This window comes from Hydra viridissima, unplaced genomic scaffold, assembly GCF_058129835.1.
Source record: "Hydra viridissima isolate aposymbiotic clone 2 unplaced genomic scaffold, HvirCarnegie_v1 scaffold_1, whole genome shotgun sequence".
NCBI lineage: Eukaryota > Metazoa > Cnidaria > Hydrozoa > Anthoathecata > Hydridae > Hydra > Hydra viridissima.
The window spans coordinates 36,509,765-36,531,763 of NW_028324300.1; the positions used below are offsets into that span (position 1 = coordinate 36,509,765).

A 21,999-nucleotide genomic window follows, 5' to 3' on the forward strand; every position below is an offset into this window, starting at 1 on the left:
TTGTACTTAACGTTAATAATTACGTGATTTTCCCTGGTCTCTAAAAACAGCTCAAATGTTATACATGTTTTGTTTTTACAGACCACTTGCTAATTTATTTCACATGTTGCGGTATCACTGAGTGTTAGTTAACTAACGTTTCATATTTTGTCAAAATAATTGTATTCAAGTTACAGCTGAGTGAGGTAGCGTGAAGTTTAAATCATGTCGGACAATAGAAATATAATGGATTTTGACGGAGAAAATAAAAACAGGGAAAAGGCGTAATTACATCAAATACGCCAAATTTAAGAGGGCTCGCACATAAAAACTACGTTGATAAAAATGTTTCAGAACAATCTACAAGTCCTGATTGCAAGTGCAGATTGCGTTATAACGGCAAAATCCCCTTGCAAGTGCGTATCAATATTATTGAACGAATAAATGCGTTTGATTCTAAAAATGAACATCATATTTGTTTAAGTAAAATGTTGCTGCTAAGAAAATAATTCGATCATAAATTGAATTCCAGGGGGAAAAAATGAAGATCTGCAAAACAGCGTTTATTTCATTACATAAAATAACGCCAAACCAACTTCCAACATTGACAAACTTGAAGGTTTGTGATAAAACACCAGGAGATATGAGATGAAAAAAATGAAGTTCTAATGCAATACTAGGAGAAGTTTTTATAAAAAATATTTGACCATATTAGGTCGTATGATGTGAAGACTATACATTATTCCGGAAAAACAATAAGGTAGTTGGATGCACAGTTTAGTATAACGATATTGTACGATACGGATATAAAAGTTTCATATTTTTTCATCAGAAGATATTTTAAAGAAAATTCTAATTTACGCTTTGGACGCCCTCAAATAAATGTTTGCAGTAAATGCGAGGAATTAGTTACCTATACTGAATAAAAATGCTAGAAAGACTGCTGTAACAAAAGGAGAGCCCAAAAACTTTATATAGAAATGAAAGCATTAAAAGAAAATACAGATGATTGAACAGGTGTTCTATCTTTTGTTTCTATCATATGCAAAATTTGCCACTTCCAAACATTGCTGTTTGGCAGTGGCAAAATTTGATTCATTCCAGGAAATATTTTACATAAAGCAGCTGTAGGTTTTTTATTTTTTGCATCCATATTGTTAAAAACGAATGAGCCAAATTCTAAATACTCCATGAAGGACATGGGAGAAAGTCTCCCGACAAAGTTTGCACATATTTGCTTGATTATATGACAAAGGAATTGCCACCAACAGTAAAGAACTTTATTTTAATGAGTGATTCATTTGGCGGACAGAATAAAAACCATACATTAATAAGATTCTTAAGGAATTTATCACATAACAGTATCTTCGAAAACATCACGCATTGTTTTCCAATCAGAGGTCATTCATTTTTAACGTGCGATCGAGACTTTGGAAACATAAAAAGGTTGCTCCCTCGATTCGATCGAATTTACACTCCTAAGCAATATGAGGAGCTCATCAGGAGAGCAAGTAAACTGAATAAACCTTTAGTTATGATGAATAATACCACAGATATTCTCACTTTTAAGTCATGGTGGCCAAAATATAATTAAAAAAAAACAGAAACTCTAATGAAACCTCTGGAAAGGGTATCCCAAAAAATCAAATATTTCCCTTCCAAATATCGAAATTTTTCTAGATTACAAAGCGAACAACTTGGGGATAACGCAAACAAGAGAGTAAATAATTGAATTTACCATAAATATTCTTATTATGACCGATTTTACTAAAATTCCATCTGCTTAGCCAACAAAAAAGGCATATCTTTAAAACAAAGTCCCTATAAACAGAAAAAAAAACCGCCTTATTGACAAGTCTTGATTTGCGTTGTTGCATTCGTCGGCAGTAAATAAAAGATGAGTTTTTTTCAAAATAAACAAAACATATTTCAATATCGAGCTATTAATCGATAGAAGATATGATTTTCAATTACTAAATATGAATAGCATGATCAGTAGAGATCGTTTTAGAGGTGGAAACGTCAGACAACTTCAAGAGTTTACTCAGCTTCATGTATCTCGAAAGAAAAAAAAGTACCAACATAGATCTTTATGTATAGAAAAAAATGTTGCGAATCTTACATTTCACGATAAAAATCAAACTTTTCAGCCATTAAGAAAAGTTATTAATCTAAATAAACAATTTACATAAATATTTATTTTAATATCTATTTTACTTCTTTGGTCATTCTTGATATTTTCAATTTTTATATATTTGCAAATTAGTTTTGAATACTTATCAACTATTTACTATCACGGTGTTGTTAAATTATTGTTGATTACCTTTTTTGTTTGGGATATGTGGTGCTCCTCTTACTGAGATGCCCCAAGCAAACTACTTAAACACCTCCACCCTCTCGGTGGTCCTGCATTCATTAGCATTATTCAACAAAAAATTTTTTACTTCATTTGGGAGAAAGAAGATTCAAGTTTGTATATATGTTATTAATTATAATATATTTTACAAAACAGAAAATTTGAAAACCTATTAGAGAAACATTTTCGAAAAATCATTCATACAATACATTCGAGTGGTCAAGACACTAGAGAAAACGTTTAATCAGAGAAATACCGAAATGGCCAGACTCACTGGTCTGAAAATGTAACTGGATAGCGTATTCCAATGTTTCTTTTAAAAAAAGTTGAAGTCAAATTGACCTCACATGATAGCGGCAATCAGAACTCTTAGCGATGACCAATGCACATTTTATAAAGGCTTTACAGAAATAATCAGACAGAATTAAAAAAGAAAGACATGAGTTTATGAAAAACTAGACTATGAAATAAATTTATAAATAGCAGAAACAATGAAATGGTTCTAAAAAAATTAGACTATCAAAAAAATTATTCAAATATTCAAGTTCAATTCAATAAACTTTTTAAATGCAATTTAAGATTAAAAGTAATGGCTATGAATAGTTTATGTGCCTTTAAGTTCTTAGTTATCCAATTCACTGTGCGAACGGTATTTTAAACTGTATTTACATTCAACTGTGCATCCAATTACTTTATTGTTTTTCCGGAATAATGAATAGTCGTCACATCATACGTCCTTATATGATGTCTACCTACAATTTTAATAATTCTTATATTTTGTATTTTTGTAGCAAGATACCAGATATGTACATGCTGCATGAACTAGCAGTGATTATCCCTAAACTGTAACACATAAAGATACAAACCTATATATGAATATTTAAATAAATAATTTCTTTCACTGTCTAATTTTTTAAAAATCATTTCATTCTTTCAACTATTTATAAATCTTTTTCAGCCAAATTTTTCTTTTATAAATAACTCTAACTATTTTCTTTCGTATTTCTGTAAAGCCTTTACAAAATGTACATAGTTCACCGCTAAGAGCTCTTATTGAGAGGGCATTAACTTGAGATGCAAATTTGGGTTCCACTTTTTTTGAAAAAAAAAGAAAAAGAAGCAATAGAATACGCAATAGAATACCAGTAATATTTTTAGACCAATGATCTTAACCGAAAGCTTATTTTGAATAAAACAAATATAAAAGATTAGGTTTGTCTATTGAAATGTTTTTCTAGCAAGTTTTTTACAGAAAAAAGGTAATTGTAACTGATACAACTCAAACAAATAAACTGAAAATTAAATGCCTTAGAATCAAGTATTTGTTTCTGCTCTCCTCAACACCAGTCAAATGTAATACGTTTAGGTTGAAAAGTTGTAAGATGTAACTTTTCCATTGAAGCTTAAATAATTTCTGAAATCAGCTCTTTTAAAAAAATTTGTTTGTGTAAGAGTAACTTTGCTCGTTCAATCATACGACAAATTTCAAAGTTCTTTTCAAATCTGTGAAAGAAATACAGCAAGTTTAAAATATTGATTTTGACATTGAAACTATGACATTGTCGAAAGGTGAAACTCCTTTTAGTATACAGATCGGGAAGAAGCCAACTATAAAGATCAAATTATGGAGAGGTTCTGAGAGAGTGGTATTAGAATACTCAAGCAATAGAATTAAATTACATTAATTCAAATAAATCAATAAGATAACCTTGAGTCATAAATTTGTATGTATTTTCTGAATTATTATATATTTTAGTTACATTATATATTGTGAGGAGGGGAGAATTAAGCTAAAAACAACAACTGAGGAAAGACGTATACACGGAGACCTATTCAACCTGCTGTATCAATAAACGATAAAGCAGAAAGAAGAAAAGTTAGAGAAGCAACTGGGAGATGACGTAAACGCTTTACGTTAAAGCGAAAAGAAGAAAAGTTAAAAATAATGACTTATACACAATGATTCATTAATCTATCGCGTAAGTAAACGACAAAACAGAAAGAAGAAAGGTTAAAGACAACTGCCATATAAATAAATTAATAGGTATCGCAACGGAATAGCAAGCAAAAACTATAAAAGCTCAAAAAAAAAAAAAAAAAAAAAAAAGAGTCTGACGGTTAGAAGAAGAGTTTTAAGGAGGAAGACGCAGTTTGAAAGAGAATAAGAGTTTTAAGAAAGTTTTTAAAAAGAATTTTAAAAAGAGAGAATTTTTATAATTGAAAAATACTTTGATGAACAAACAGTTTTTATAAGTGAATAAAAGAGAAAAAGAGAAAGATTTTGATGATCAGAAGAAGATTTTGATATTGATTAAAGGAGAATAGCCAGAAGTTTCAAATAAAGAAGAGATATTTTTGATAAAAAGAAGATATATGAAAGAAGAGTAATTGATAAAAACACTATTGAACACTGCAGGAAACGCAAGAGAATATTATTTGTATCTTATAAGTATAATTAGTGTAAGATTGCTAACCATAACACACTAACAGAACATTTGTTAAGCTTTATTACATAATAGAATATATTGAGGACGGCAAATAGAACCTTAGCCCTTTAACAAATAAACCTTGCCCGTTCCTAACCAAACTATCCCCAGACCTCGCCCTTTCATAACCAGACCCTCAACCTTGTTCGTAACCTTCATATACTTTTCCACACAACTCTAAACCCATATCTCACCTTACCCATACCTTTCCCTCATCACAGCATAAACATTAAACATTTAAAATAATTTAAGTCATTAAAAAACGCCGCCCTCACAATATGATTTTAATTTTGATACAAACTGTAAATGATACAGTTCCAAGTAAAGGTCTAAATATTTTTTAACATACATTTAAGATACATTTTGAAGAAACTTGATATGTATGTATGTATGTATGTATGTATGTATGTATGTATGTATGTATGTATGTATGTATGTATGTATGTATGTATGTATGTATGTATGTATGTATGTATGTATGTATGTATGTATGTATGTATGTATGTATGTATGTATGTATGTATGTATGTATGTATGTATGTATGTATGTATGTATGTATGTATGTATGTATGTATGTATGTATGTATGTATGTATGTATGTATGTATGTATGTATGTATGTATGTATGTATGTATGTATGTATGTATGTATGTATGTATGTATGTATGTATGTATGTATGTATGTATGTATGTATGTATGTATGTATGTATGTATGTATGTATGTATGTATGTATGTATGTATGTATGTATGTATGTATGTATGTATGTATGTATGTATGTATGTATGTATGTATGTATGTATGTATGTATGTATGTATGTATGCATGTAATATGAAGAGCTCAAGTTACTTAGCAGCCCATACCTAATGATTTAAATTTCTTCGCAGTAAAATCAAGAAACGTGTCTACAGATTGGTTTCCATTTAGGTCAAATTTAAAACCAAATTTTGCTTCGTTTATCTTTTTTAATAAGAGTATGGAGTTATATTAATAAAGAAATATATATATTTCAGTGTGCTTATTTTCCAATTTAATACTGTAATCATTACTGAAAAGGTAAATTATCTTTTTTAAATTGTTAAAAGATGTTTAAGATTGTTGTTAGCGTTTCCGGCTAACTAATTATTCACGTATTAAAACCATCATTATATTCAGCTAACTGCTTAGACATATCTATACTCTCTAAGACATCCTCGTAAACATCATTTGGATCAAAACATTAAAATTTCCAGGTCAATAACATCCAATTTTTTTGTTATATTCGTTTAACTTATTTCTCTTTGATATTTTCCAGAATATTTCCTACATCTTAATTAACTTTCTTAAAACTTTCTCTAAAACCTAACGTCTCGCTAGCATTTTTTCTATTGTAGCCAATACTTCCTCTCCTTTTTAAATTCACACAAAATTGTGATAAACATAAGTTAAAGTAACTATTTACTGCCCAAAATATGAATTTCCAAATCAAGACAACTACCGTAAAAAACTTTATGAGAAAACTCAAAACATTAATTTTTCTTAAACCTACTTCACTCGTGTAAAAGCAAAACTAATTTTTCACTTTTATACCAAGTTTGATTCCTATTATGGTTATATTTAATTTTACATATAAAATCCAATATCGAATATTTAATTTTTTTTTTTTTGAAAACTTTATTTTAAAACAAAATGTATATTTTGATTGATAAGTTATCAGTAATAAAAATAACCGTGAAAAATTTCGTTTAAACCCAAACTTCTAGTTCTCGGACGTGAAGGTAATCGTCGCTTCCCGCTACTTTGGCAATCTGAACAAATCGGAAGTTTTCTGTACATTTAAAAGATTGCTCAAAATCTCCACTCAGTGTGGCAATCTGTTTATAGACCACTCCATCTACACTGATTTCCAAATGGAATCCATTCAGCCTCCAGTTACTTGTTAAAGCATTGAAAACTTTTATTTCCCCTTTTTGAAAAATGTAAGTCAGATCAACTTTTAACCAGTTTACTTGTCCCACCGTTAATGATGTATGAGTAGTAGTATTATAATTGCCATCGATACTATTGGATGCGATATGAGTTGATGAGTATGTGGAGGACTGAGTGGCTACGCCACTTCGTGCAGCATTTCGGCTATCTATTTGAGAAAAACTAACATTAAAAATACTTTCAAAAAACGAGGAAAACCTTTAACTCCCTAAAAATACTCTCAGACATTAATATATGTATTAAGAGCTTAATGTAATTTTCCTAATGTAAATTTTCGAATATAAAAAGTTAAAAAAAAAAAATTATCTAATGAAAGTTTAAAGGTTAAAGTTTAAAATATGGATTCTGAAATTTTCTTTCGAGAAAACTAATATTTTAAATTTTACATTAAATAGAGCTTTCATGTTTAATAAAAATTTTTACATTAAATAGAGCTTTCATCTTTAATCAAAAATTTCAAATCAATATAGGAGATATGTAGTAATATAGAAGAATGGGTAATAGGTAACCTGCCACTTCAGAGCAATTTATGTCTCATTGCTTGACTTACTTATTTTATTTTCCATTTTTCTTAAAAAAAATTTTTTTACATATTATTTGGTTTATTATTTATCTAAAATGCTATCTAGAATTTATCAAAATGAGTATTTAAAATGATGTTAATAAAAAAAAAATTGAAATATATTTCAAAGTAATTTAATAATTAAGGAGGTTTCAGTCAGTCACAAAATTTATAAACTTAGTTCTAAAGTTTTCTAAGCTTTTACCTTATTAAATGATAAAAGAATAAAAATTTAAATTACAAACAGATTTGTATGTATGCTCACCTAAACAAACGTAGTTATGTTTATTTCCGACATCGCAAACATCTCGGCACCATTTGTTGGTATCACATATACCAAATCGCTCACAAATTGGTCCAATCTAATAAATAATGAAATCATCGGATTTAGTTTCTTAAACAAAGACTGAACTTTAAGTATTTTGCAATAACTGACTTGCACTGCGTATTCCGCAAATTGAAAATATCACTTATTCAAGTAAAAGCTAAATAATCAGTTGGTTTATTCAGAAAGACTATATATTTGGTGAAATAAAAACCTTATTCGCAATTGAATTGTCCACTAAAGCTGTATATAAACTATCAAAGTTGTTATCTAACACTTCATTGGTTACTGATGATAGCAACTCACAATAAATTTCGTTTTTGTTGTAGTTAACCAGAAGACAATCGTTGCGGGTGATACATGACGTTGCGCAATCAGATTTTGAAGCTGAGGCGATGGTTTGAATGATGCTGCCAACTTGATAACGATTTTCCGAAACTTGAAATTCTCCGTAGGAGACACACGGCAAACGAGTAATAATGGCATTTGTTTGAAGGCAGTTGAGAATCAATGGAAGAAGTAAGCTACATTTAATATAATAAAAGAAATTATCAAATTTATTATAAAGAAAAAAAAGCTTTATTAACTATAATCTGTCACTTCAGAGCAATTTATGTCTATATAATAATTGCTTAGCTTACTTATTTCATTTTCCTTTTTTTTTATAAGAAAAAGTTTATCAGCCAGTTTTTTTTATATCTAATATAAAAAATTGTTTAACATTTTAAACAAAAGTTTTTTTAGGTGACCCGAGAGTGCGAATGTATCTACTTTCACGTAATGGGTGAAAGTAGACACATTCCACTGTTCAGAGATCCAAGTTTTAAAACCTGGCTGAAAAATCTGCGTACACAAATTGACTTTGAATTAAAACAGTTACTTATGTGGTTTAAAATGCGAGTTAAAAAAATCTTATATCTGACTTACTGGCAGCATCCACGTAAAAGCTAATGAGTATGTAACTTGTATCTATGTTTTTAAATGAAAAAATTTTCATGCGACAATTCAAATATCTTGGTTTGTTTTTGATTTAACATTTATTTTTCAAACGCATTTTCCACTGGCAGACTTCTGTAATGATTATTCTCATCAAAATATTTTAGTCACCTAGACCAACCAGGTGAGAATGGGATGATAAAAAGTTATTGATATTGTCATTCAATTTTCTCACTCAGTTGATTTTACTAAGTAGAAGGCGTTGGAAATGGCCTTTAAAATGATTAAAATAAAGCTTAAACATTATTTTGTCTCCTAACTCGTCATGAGACAAGTTGCAACAAAGTATTTTTTAAGCTAAGTATGCATATTGATTCCCAATAACATAGTTTTAACAAGATTTTAATATGTAGTTTCAACAAAAACTAACAAGATTTCCTTTAACTTAGTATTTGGTTACACCAAATACTAAGTTTAAAAAAACTGTTTTTTGTAAACTCATCAAATTGTTCAAGATTTCAAAGTTTTTCATTTTGATAACTTTATATTTAATGAATAAAAATTAAGTTTTTGTTACATAAAATAAAACGGTATAATAAGTAACCTTTAAAGGTAAAATGAGAAGAAAAAGAAAATTAAAAGAAAAAAAAAATTACAAAAATACAATTTGTTTATTTCAGCTATATTTTAAGTTTGAAATGTTTGAGTTTAAAAAAGAAGTGTTTTTAGAGTTTAAAAAAGAAGTGTTTTTTTAAAATTAGTACAAAATACTGTGTACGTAGAAAAAGCCTCGATTTCTCAAAATCATTTTTGTAGAATTTAGTGCTTTTTGCAAGTTCTCTTATACAAACAGTAGTTTTAAAAATTCTCTTATATAAACAGTAGTTTAAAAAAAACTTACACATTAAAAATGATTGGTTAATTCATTTTTCCATGTCAAGAATTTAAAAAAATATGGAAAGCAAAAAAATACTCTTCTTTTTTCATCAGCTAATAGCGAACCCAAGGTTAAGTTATTGCAAACCTAGTAAACGCAAAGCCTTGAATAATATAAGGATAAAGTTGTCTAGGGAATAATGGAAACAAGAAATTTTAGTGATAAAATAAACTTAGAGGTAATAAATAAGAATTGTAAAACGTCCGTCAAAACTTTTAAATTTAAAAAGAACAACAATCGCTTTGTCGTTCGAAGGTTGCACGGTGGCGGTGGAAGTGTTGATAGTGCTGCTTTAATTTCAATAAGGTAGATTTGTGCAATATCTATACAGGTAATTTTAATCAACGCACCTATATAGAAACACTAAAGAGCTGCATGATTCTATTAGCAGACATGCTGATTGATTAAAACGATTGATTGCAGTTTCAACTAGTTAGAATTTCTGCTCAATCAGTTTGCACAGTTAAAGCATTGATGAAAATAAAATCAATTTAATGCCCTTATCAGCTCTATTATCTAATTTATATCCAATCGAATCTAACCAGGTAGATAAAAAAAAAAAGCTTATTTTCTGAGAGAAGAAAATTTTTTAGTTAAGCACATTGAAGCAAAAGCAAGCAGCATTATTTACTTTTGTTGCATTACATCAACAACCTTGTATAACTGACATTATTACGCAATTTAGGGTTGATAATTGTCATAATTGTAGATTAGCTGCAAATCAACGCTATTTAAAATTAAGCACATCTTATATATCGCACATTCGCATCGTATTATAATAAACTTCCGCACATTTGTATCGAATTCTGGAAATCTCGAAATCTCGCACTTTCGTATCGTATTATAACGAACTTCCGCTGATAATCAAAGTTCACAAATAATCAAAATTCATTCACTAAAAACCAAGAGGCGTATTATTTGATTAACAGGGAAATTTGAAGTGAAAGCATAAAATAAAATATTTTATTGAAACTTGTTCACAATCAACGTATATTAATATATTTATATATATATATATATATATATATATATATATATATATATATATATATATATATATATATATATATATATATATATATATATATATATATATATATATATATATATATATATATATATATATATATATATATATATATATTGAAAATAAGATCTTACAAAGTCATCTGCAACTTTATTTTGTTAACAAATTAATGAAATTTTTAAAAACCAACACCCCCAAACTCAGCAAAAACCAGATAAAGAAGAAATTGATATTGAAGATTATTTTATTTCGTTTCATATATAATTTTTTATCAGAGTTACTGTAATTTTGTATTAAATATTTGATTTTAGCATTAATTAATAATGATTAAAAAGAGATTTCATGAATTATTTAATCTTATTTTTAGTTAAATGTATTTGAGCTACGTGAGTTCAGCGTCATAATTCTATGAAATTTCGGGGCGAAAATAAAGTATGCAAATAATCCTGAATGTGTTAAAAAATGAATCAAAATGAATAATATATTTTCTTCGGCGTCCAATTTGTTAATGGGCATCGCTTTGGGTTTTTTTTCAGATATTCATGTTTTGGTCCAGATGTCCATGTCCTTTTGCACATTAGTATCACTTTTTGTGCGACATTATATACTACTATCTTTAGATATACAAAAAATAACTTTACTTCTTTGAGAATAATGCTTTATATAAACAGTTACACAGATATTAGATATATTTATACAGCTTTCAATTGTTCAAGATAGCTCTTGATTGTTTTAAAAAATTTTAAAGTTGCGGAATTTCAAAACTGTTCCACAACGTTTTAAATTTTAAAATTGCAGTTTACAATTTAAAATTGTGGTTTACAAAGGTCATTTGTAAGTCAACAGTAAAGAAACTTTACCAGCATTTTCTTCCGTATTAGTTCTTTTGCATTAATAGTGTTATGTATCTTTTATGTCAACTTTATAAGTGAAGCGTTTGTTTTGCTGTAATCCAGAAAAAATTTGTTCAGAAAAAATTTGCTGCATTCAATACTTTAATGGTTTTGACAATTTGATTCAAAATATCTTAATTTTGATTTAAGCTTGTTGCGTAAGAAAAATTAAATTTTTTTGGTGAGAAAGAAAATATAGCATCACCAAAACTTGACATTCAAGATTTATTCAGTGACTTAAGTTGATCTGTAAATTCGTGATCAATTTTAAAAATGGTTTACTTTAATTATGAAGAGCGAAACAGGGGTCAAGACCCAGCAAGCAGACAACGTTGAAACAACGTAGAAATAACGTTGATCAACGTCGATCAACGTTATTTCTACGTTGTTTCAACGTTGTCTGCTTGCTGGGGAAACTTCTAAAGTGCGAAATTAGAAAAAATCATAGAATAAAATTATCTTTCGTGCATCTCTAATAATGTTACTTAAAATAATAAAATGATAACAACTGAAATGACATTTAACAAAATTATGATGAAAAGATGAATAACTACTTAAAAATTAAAGGATAGAGATTTTTAAAATCTTTGCGCAAAATTCGCACTTTTATCAAAAAAAATTTATATCTAAAAATATTTTGAAAAAATTTGAAAAAGTATATGGCGCTGCACCTGGCAACCAAAATTTAGAGCGTGTAATGTTGCCAATAGATAAATGTTTTAATGAATAAAAACTCTCTTCAAAGGTGGAAGAATACTGTAAAAATGATGTTACAGTATGAAGGTCAAATGAGGAACCTAGCGAAGGAAAAAAAAAATTTCTAAGAAGTATTCTTCAAAAGCATTCTAGAAAATCATCATGACAGAAGGATACTGAAGATAGATTGTCGTAGGTTGAATATAAGTGATCCAAATATTCTTGAAGCTTCTCATCAAGATACAAAAAAAGTGCAAAAAAATAAAATAAACAACTAAAAAAATAAAATAAACAACTAAAACAGAACTTACGCCAGAAATAATTGCAGTTTTAAAGGAACCATCAATGCCAGTTCGGAAAACATGTTCATTCAGAATGTTTATCAATTATGAACTATAACAAAATTGTTTATTTTTCTTTAATTTTAAATAAATTTCTGTTATTTAATTATTTTGCTCAAATTTAAAAAAATTTGTGCTGTTTTTAAAAAGTAAATAGGTTTTTGCGCGAAATCCGGAAAAAATGACCATTGTGTAGCACTCAAAATGAAGATTTTCTTCAATGACGTCATTTTTGAGCAAATGAGTTGCATATATGCATGAGTGTACAAACGTATCAAGAAGGTGCGTAATTAAAAACTTTTATTACGACAACCATTCTGTTTTAAACGTATGTTTTAAATATTGATGTTATTCAGTTTCATTAATCAAGCACTTAATTCAAATCAAACGTTCTTCAAACGCAATATTTGTCAAATTTAGAGTAAAATCGGGTCAAACCGATCGTACTATTTTTTCGATCACTGATCGAAAAATTTAAATAAAACCGGAACTGATAGGAATATTTAAAAAAAAAAAAACACCAGAAGAAAGAGAATCATCTCCTCTATTCAAATGTGTCAAAATAAAATCCAAGTCATTTTTTAGTCATTTTATTTTTAAAAAAGTTTAAAAGAGAGTTGTAAAAATTTGCTTTTTTCTTTAATTTGCTATCGTAATAATTCGGAAACCATAATTCGTTAAAAAATAATTTTTTCCTCTATCTTGTAGAAAATTTAATTTTGATACCGATTACATAGTTTTTTTTCGTTTTATAATTAAAAAGTAGACAAAAAAGTATGAAAAATTAACATTAAATTCTTTCTGGTAAAACCGATCATTCACATATTTACTTTAAATTCCTTTATTAAGTAGTATGTGAATTTTTAAATTAGGCACTTAAGCGAATTTATTAAATGTATTTTTTATTGAACGGTTTTAACAGACTCTCTGCCAAAAGCGATATTTTTTTTTCTTCTGACTTTCATATTTTCAAAAACAATTAAAAAAAAAAAAAAAAAATAATTAATAATGTGCTTGTTGGTATTTTTTATCTTATTTAAGAAAAATAGTTAAAAAATTTGAAAAAATAATAGTTACTTGATTTTTATTATTCGGTGATCGGTTTGACCCGCTTTTACTCTACAATCTTTTAGGTGTTTTAGTCTGTCAAAAGATAAAGAAGAAATTGATATTGAAGATTATTCTTTTCTTATTTTACAAGCCTCTTTGGACAAGTTGAGTAAAAGCTTACTATACTGTTATTTATTCATTATATATATTTATACTGTTATTACGTCGTTAAGAAGTGATATTTAGCTTATGTAAAATTTTGGTTTCTAATTTTGAATTTTTTAACGTTTTTTTTTTATCTTTTTTTTTATAAGAGAAATGTTTATAAGAAACAAGTACTAGAAGTCCAAAAATCTTAAGAAACTAGAATTTTATTAAGAGTTCAAGGAATATTTCCTAATTTTTCTCGTACACGTCAACATCACTCGAAGTTGAAACAAAATATTATCTACAATGGAGAACAACAGTTTAAATGAGTAATAAATTTTCGCGCGCAATCGAATGGAATTCGAAATTAAAGGAAAAGGAAAAAAAGTTTTCTTTTAAAATTAATCGAATTGAAATTTATTTTTAGCCATCAAGTTTCAAACCAAAGGCGCAAAAAAACAGACAAATTTATTTAAATATAACTTCAGTAAAAAATCAAACATCGAGACTTCTTTGTTATTATTTCTACTCCTTTGTTAGTATTTCTACTCCTTCGTTTGCTAAAGAAACTAAGCAGGGTATGTTCGAATGAAACGTAAGTCGTAAAATACTGAAAGTCGGTGTCACGTAATAAATATACCCCATTATAAAACTTCCCCCCGGCCGAAATCTACTTTCCGGGGGAAAATATATTTCGAAATAATATTGATGTGCGAAATAAAATTTCCTCCGCGACATTAGTTCCCACTTAATATTTACTTAATTATACTAATTGATATGATTGCGCAATAAAATGTTAAAGAATGATTTATTTAAATACTAAATCTGAATAAACATACTCTCTTTAAATGCGAAATTAACCTACGTAAAAAACAAAGTTTCAATTGAATCATTCGCATCAATCAGGGCCGGCTCAAGGTTATATGGCGTCTGTGGCCATTTTTCAATGTCCATAATGCGATTTATTTTTATAAAAAAAATAAATCGCATTATGGACATTCGTGGTTAACTTTCAATATTTATTTACAATTTAACCTTACTTGCTTTTACAATAGCAAATGATTTAATCATATCTTCTAAGTCCAATTCTTTTGCAATTGCTTGTTCTATTGATAACATTGCCAGACCATCCATTCTATCCTGTGTCATTGTTGAGCGAATATACGTTTTGATTAACTTCATCTTAGAAAAGCTTCTCTCTGCTGTTGCAACAGATACAGGTAGAGTTAAAAGTATTCTGAGAGAGACAAATAAGTTTCCCAAAGCTGCATTCAAATTGTTTGAACAAATAAATTCTAAAATATTTCTTGGAGAGTAGCTTCCCTTATAATAATTTCGCAAATATTTCATCTCTTCATACAAGTCAGTTCCAGAGATATCTTTCAACTCATTGCAACATAATAATTTTTCTAAATCCATGCATCTTTTAGCATTTCATCTTCAGTAATGTCCTTGGCATTTAAACTGTAAAGAAAGTTGAACTGATTATGCAAAAACTTGTTCAATGTGGATTATACCAGTAGTACTGTATAAACTGGCTTTTTAGAGTTCCCACAATTACGAAAAATTTTCTTTAAAAAAAAAAATTTTTATAAAATTGAAATTTTAATCTAAAAACTATTTTATTTTTAATTTATATTTATTTTTAATTTTTTTTTGTTTTTGAATTTTGGATTTTCTATTTTTTTGGCGCCCCCTTTGAAACGGCGTCTGTGACCAAGTGGTGCTTGGCCACGCTGTTGAGCCGGCCCTGGCATCAATGAAAAAAAAAAAAAAAAAAAATGATAGTCAGTTTGAACTCGGTTTCTTTAAACAAATTGATAACAATATCTAAAATTATGCTTGATTATTAACAAAATAACTTCGTGCAAGTTTAGAATGTTTTTGAATGTTTTAAAAAGCAAAGGCTCGTTAGTTTTCGATTTTTTCGCATTTATGAACTAATTGTTCAAATCTGTATGAGTATTTGTTATGCTTAGTAAAAAAATTTTCATAAAATTGCGGATCATTTTTATGAAATAACTAAGAATTTTTATTTATTATTGTTATTTGCTTTCAGTAAAGAACAAAAATATTTGTGAACGTTTATTATTTAACTAGTTAAATAAAAGTACAAAAGCTTGCAAATATAAGTTGTTTTTGTTTTATTCAATTATTTGAAACAAGAATATGAAAAAAGAAGAAAGCGAAGTTATACATCTCGGGAAAAAGGAACATCCATCAAAGTATACGAAAGATGACTTCGAAACTTCGAAAGAAAGCAGAATCTTTCCGGTTGGTACATGGAGAATTATTTCACATCGGAAATGAAAAACGACTACAACGAGTTGTAACTGGAGAAGAAGAGCGAAACCGTATAATACGAACTCTCCATAGCAACATAGTTCGAGGATGTCACTTTGGGCAAAACGCCACGATCAAAAAAGCAACTGAGAGGTATTGGTAGAAGTCGATTTCAAAAGACATACGCGAATTTGTCGGATCCTGCTCTGAATGCCAACGTGCGTATCCTAACAAAAAACCATTATCTACTACAGTTAACTTTTCTCCATGAATTTTTTTAGAATTAGATATTCTGAAAAACTAAACTAAACAAACTAAATATATATAACCTTTATTTTCATACGCAAATCAATGAAACAATGAAACTTATATACAAAACACTAGTAATAAAAATACTTTCCTCCAAGGTGTGTTGTTTAAAAAATTACCAGTTTTACGGCAAACATGAAGGAACGAGCGCATTTTTTATGGGATTACAGTTTTGAAAAATTGCGTAGCTACACAAAATTTTAATTTACACAAAAGTTTTCTGTAATTACGCAATTTTTTGCGTTTTGCGTATAAAGCTTTATAGTGATAATAATGAAGAGTTTATATTATACTGTGATAATCTAACTGCACGAACAAATGAATTATTTCTAATTATTTTATGCAGAGATAAAGTCCATAAAAAAGATAGTTTGGTATTTAGTATCTGGGGCTACAGATTTATGCAACCTGTAGATAGTAGCATTGGTCAGATGCTTAAACGAGCTGTTGCTAACATTCAAGAGGAGTGGTTGGGCGATAATGACAACTTTGATCTATGGCTGGGAAACAGTGAAGCAAAACTAAATGCAAAAGCGCGAAAGATTTTAATTATCCATTGGGTAGGAGAGGCTTATCACCAACTGATGTGTGACGAATATGCACAAAATCAGTGGAGAAGTTTCAAAAAAAGTGGATGCTTGATTACTGCAGACAAATCAGAAGATTATAAAATAAATCCAGAAGGTTTTCCGAATTAAGTTGTGCCACCCCCATTGCCGATCAAAACAAACCAATAACCCATGCAATGTGCTCCGCCAATACCTGCCACGGAGCCCGAAGACATGTTACCAGAACCAATAGAGGTTGATAAAGATATATTGGAAAGAGTGGATGAACCTAAAGACAGGGTTTTTGATCATGTTATGATCAATTTGGAAATTCGTGGGTATGACGACCGGTGATAAATTGGAAAAATTCTGTAGTACAAGACACAATTAGGAGAATATCGTGTCCTGTTCAGGGACAAACCTGAGGATTGTATTATATTGAATGAAATTGATAGAATTAAAATAATTTTATTCGACTAACAAAAGATTTTATCTAACTTGTTTACATGATTTCTAATTGTATTTTATTCAATTTTTGATAACTTAAGAATCTCTTAAAATTAGTATTAGAGTTGAAAAAAAAGTACTCTTAAAAAAAGGAATTTTCTAGTACGAGCCCATTTGCCTGGTTTCTTGTAAAAAACAAAACGTGTATAGAAAAAAAGTCTGTTAAAGTAGTTTTATACTCAAACTAAATTTTCATAAAAGAGAAGGAAGAACTTTTTTAAAACCAGAAAAAAGCCTTCCGAGGCCGTACATGCACTCTACAGAGTATTCAAGTATTCTAGTCCAATTCAGTTAAACTAGTTACAAATTCAGGAAACTTTACAAAACTTTAATCGGAATCAATGCTTTGTAGAATTTCAGCGTCTCATTTTCGTAGCAAACTTCAAATCATAGTCTTAAGAAATATACATTTAACATATGTATTTCTTATGACCATGATCAAACCTACCGAAAAAAAAACAAACTACTATGTAAATAGTTCATGAAATTAGCTTTTTTCTCGTTAATACTTAATCAAATATGTAATGCAAAGCTATATTTGTTCAAAGTACTTTTTGATGTCAAGTTCTTCTTTATCTCATTTGCTAAGTTTAAAGGTGCTTATTCTTAAATGTTTACATATTTTGACTACGAAGGAAAGATGCAAAAGACTTGGTAATGTTTTTATAGTACATGCAATTAGTTTCATTTGATAAGCTGTTTAAATATAAATAAGATGTTAAATATTTTCTTTTCTTGCTTAACAATCGAGAAAAATCACCAATATGCTATCAATATATATGTATGCATATATATATATATATATATATATATATATATATATGCATAAAAGTTTTTCTGATGGAAAGGTGATAGAAGAAAAAAGGAAGACTGATGATTAAAATGATTTGTATTTTAAAAAAATATTTTGCAATTGCCGGGCACAAGATAACAAAAGTGAATTCTAGACTTTCAGCGAAGTGTCCTTTCTAATAAAATGATTAAGGTGGAAATGGAAGACTTGCAATTAAAGCAGTTTATACTTTGCAAAAATTTTTTGCAGTTGTCTTAAAGTAAAATGTTAATAATAAATATATCATTAATAAAGCAATATGGGTAGTTTCGTTTCATAAATGTGACAATTCTTAGGAAGCATCTCGTCATCTAATTCTATCCATTACTAAAACACTCAACATATAAAAAGAAATTTATTTTACAACTCTGAATGCAATTTCCATTGCCAAATTTCTAAGCATAAATTTAAATTATCATTATTTAATGAATTAATTTGTAAGAATAATTATTTAAAAGTATGAAAAAAAGAAGCTAAACTGATAAAAATTATTTTTCTTATTTCTTTGTAAATTGTTTGTTTATTTATACAAGTTGATTTAAATCAACAATTATAATATTCAGTTTTATTAAAAAAAAAAGTTGTTTGTGTGTGTGTGTGTTTGTTTGTGAACCACCTTACGAGGTTAAAATATTTTGAGTAACTTAAATGAAGATTACATTTTAACTAAGATTCAGATCAGTTAAAATGTTTGGTCAAGACATGACACAACCATTGAGTGATCATGAGACTGAAGCTAAGAATACTTAAATCAGCAGCGCTGTTAGCATCGCATTTATTTATAAAAAACGCAGTTCTAAAAGTGCTGCTGATCAAATTTGCAGTACAAAGATGTAACACTTCACGTGACAATTTAAAATGACTAATTGAATAAGCAAAACATTGAGAGTCGCAACTTTTACTTTTTTCAAAAAATGTTCAAATAAAATTTTGTTTTGCGCTGAACCATTTCGTTGCAGACTGTAAGTATGGCACAAACCTACTCTTAGTAAAATGTGTTTTAAACAACAGCATCGGTTATATAAAAAAATGTTACACACGTAATACTTAGGCAATTTGTTAAATCTGTTTTTCTCCTAACAATAAATTTAACATTTTCTTTATCAATCCATATTTTATATTAAATTTAGCATGCTTCTCCCCTTGGTTCTCAATTGCCTTCAAACGCATGCCATCATTACTCGTCTGCCGTGTGTCTATTACGGAGAGTTTCAAGTTTCAGAAAATCGTCATCAAATAGGCAACATGGTTCAAACTATTGCATCAGCATCGAAATCTGATTGCGTAACATCGTGTATCATCCGCAAAGATTTTCTTCTGGTTAACTATAACAAAAACAATTTTTCTTGTGAGCTGCTGTCATCAGTAACCTATGAAGTGTTAGATAACAACTTTGATAGTTTGTATACAGCTTTAGTGGACAAATCGATTGCGAAAAAGGTACTTTTTTCATCAAATGTTTTTCCAAAAATTTACAGTGACTGTTTTAAATAATGGCAGGTTGCAAATCAGGGAGATTTCTATCAAATTCATTACAATGGCTAACAGATTTTGGTCCCTCAAAGTTATTTGGCTCAGTGATTCAAAAACGGGGACCAAATTTCTCGTAGAAGTTGCAGTTTTTGAGAAATACCACAAACTGCTCTCACAAAAGATCTATATACGGTATTTATGTAATCTCGTTTCAGTGCTTGTAGGAACTCATTGAAACCTTAAACTAAAGTTGTAGTGAGCTAATTGATAATGAACTGTCCTTCAAAACTTTTTTAAAACCAAAAACACTATCTAATGATTCTAAAGATTCTAATATTCTAAGTAGTATTAAGATTAACATGAAGACACTAAAGATTAGTATCGTATATGTCAGAATAATTCAAAAGATGGGCAGTTAATGGATTTTAATAGTCATTTTACAGAAAAACCTGCTACAGCATTGTTTAAATCTTTTTAATCTAGGCCTATAAATTGCTGCTAATCAAAAAGCACTTCGGTTGAAATGTAAAAAACCCATTATTGTTGTCGTGGTCCTTTGTAAATAATAGCACTTTCGTTTAAAAAATTCCAAAAACAAAATGTAGTTTTCATTTCAAACTGAAATGCAATCAGGAAGTCAATTTTATTATTAATTATGGAACTAAATCGTTGCAAAGGTACTTTTGAATTGCTCGCTATTTGAGCGAGCAGTACAGAAGTCTCATTGCATCTTGAACTGGCATCCCTTAGGAGCTCGTAAACGGATGTAAAAGAAAAAGCACCGAAAAAGAGAGGCTATTTGTTAAACTGTAGTGTGTTAACCACACACGAAATTGCTTTAGTGAAAGTGCAGACCACGTAAATCTGTTGAGAAGATTTTATTCCATCAACGCAATTCAGTCTAAAAGAAAATTTACATTTAAATTTAAAAATCCTAATTCTTTGGAAAAAAAGTTGATTATTTGTTTATGGAATCAAAATCTTAGGAAGAAAATTTTCATCCTCTTTATTATTTATTAGATTGGGCCGATATGTGAGCGATTTGATATATGTGATAACACCAAATGGTGCCGAGATGTTTGCGAAATTGGAAATAAACATAACTACGTTTGTTTAGGTACGCTCATTTACAAATCTGTAAACTACATTTAAATTGCCTTAAAATGAATTTAGTGATTTGTGACTTTCAAACGCCGTAAGTATTTTCAATTTCGATCTTAAGTTAATTTGTCTTTAAAAAAAGTTTACATGTCTTTTTAATTGTAGGCTCAAATACTTATTGGAATGAAATAGTTCCACTTGAATAAGTAACAAATGCAGTTATATCTCTTATTAACGGTGAAAATGAACATGCTCTAAGACCTTGCAACGCCTCTACTGATTATTAAGTAAAAAGTTAACTTTTTTCAATGTGGAACGAGAGAAAAATAATCTATTTTAGGAGAGTTGCACAGAAATTTGATATTCATGATAGAGAACTATGAGACAAGGGGTATACTGAAATGTTTAGCTTGTTGATAATAGTGTTAATGAGGGTTATTTGCAAAAATAATTGGTAATTATGCTAACCCAGCTCCGCCTCGAGCCCTAACTTCATCCTTCATAAAACTACATCTCCTAAAATAATTCTTTTTTTCTATCATAAACTCCATCAAAGTTTATCGAAAGATTTCAATTCGAATCTTTATACAAATCTCATTATCTGAGATTCAACCATTTGTTTGTGGTATAAGTTTTTGATACTTCATTTATTTTTTAAATATTTTTTTAATGTGAGTTTTTCCCAAACAGGTAATCGAAATGCTGCTCTTTATGGAAATGCCACACAATCCTCCACATATATGTCAAAACTTGCATCCTATAGTATTGATGGCAATTATAATACGAGTTCTCATACATTGCTGACGGTTTGACAAGTAAATTGGTTAAAAATTGATCTTAATTATATTTTTCAAAATGCTGAAATAAAGATTTATAACCCTCCATCAAACAGTATAAGATTGAACGGATACCGGTTGGAAATTAGTTCAAATGGAGTTGACTATAAACAGATTGCGTTACTGACTGCAGCTTTAGTGCAAACGTTTCAGTGTACGGAACTCCTCCAATTTGTTCGGATTATTAAAATAGCAGGGAATGACCAGTACCTTCACGTTAGCGAGCTAGAAGTTTGGGTTTAGGAGAAACATTGTCTTTCGTGTTTAATATTATTTAAAATTTGTTGAAAAATTTCACAAAACAAGTATTTAATATTTATTTGCTTTTTGTATATAAAATTGAGTTTCACCATATGTATGAACCAAGCCAGTATTGCTGACTAAATATACCGGCAAGATAAATTA

General features: G+C 28.8%; 2 protein-coding genes across 4 annotated transcripts; one reads left to right on the top strand and one right to left on the bottom strand.

Moving 5' to 3' along the window:
• Window positions 1-6,456: 6,456 nt before the first annotated feature.
• LOC149894761 (uncharacterized) lies at window positions 6,457-12,707 on the bottom strand. 3 transcript variants are annotated; one of them, XM_090083305.1, is made up of 4 exons: window positions 12,479-12,707; window positions 7,893-8,202; window positions 7,619-7,715; window positions 6,457-6,939 (listed from the first exon to the last, which is right to left on the bottom strand). In XM_090083305.1, the coding sequence occupies exons 1-4, from the start codon at window positions 12,535-12,537 to the stop codon at window positions 6,548-6,550; spliced, it is 858 nt and encodes a 285-aa protein (XP_089939431.1). In that variant the 5' UTR covers window positions 12,538-12,707; the 3' UTR covers window positions 6,457-6,547. The 3 variants fall into 3 exon arrangements, with proteins under 3 accessions (XP_089939431.1, XP_089939437.1, XP_089939443.1); XM_090083311.1 differs by lacking the exon at window positions 12,479-12,707 and adding an exon at window positions 10,713-10,838; XM_090083317.1 differs by lacking the exon at window positions 12,479-12,707 and having other exon boundaries at window positions 7,985-8,164.
• A 5,175-nt stretch (window positions 12,708-17,882) lies between these two features.
• On the top strand, window positions 17,883-20,964 carry LOC149894762 (uncharacterized). The gene is made up of 4 exons (XM_090079582.1): window positions 17,883-18,006; window positions 19,315-19,624; window positions 20,678-20,774; window positions 20,924-20,964. Exons 1-4 carry the CDS (start codon window positions 17,963-17,965, stop codon window positions 20,962-20,964), a joined length of 492 nt encoding a protein of 163 aa, XP_089935708.1. The 5' UTR covers window positions 17,883-17,962.
• The last annotated feature ends 1,035 nt before the right edge of the window (window positions 20,965-21,999 follow it).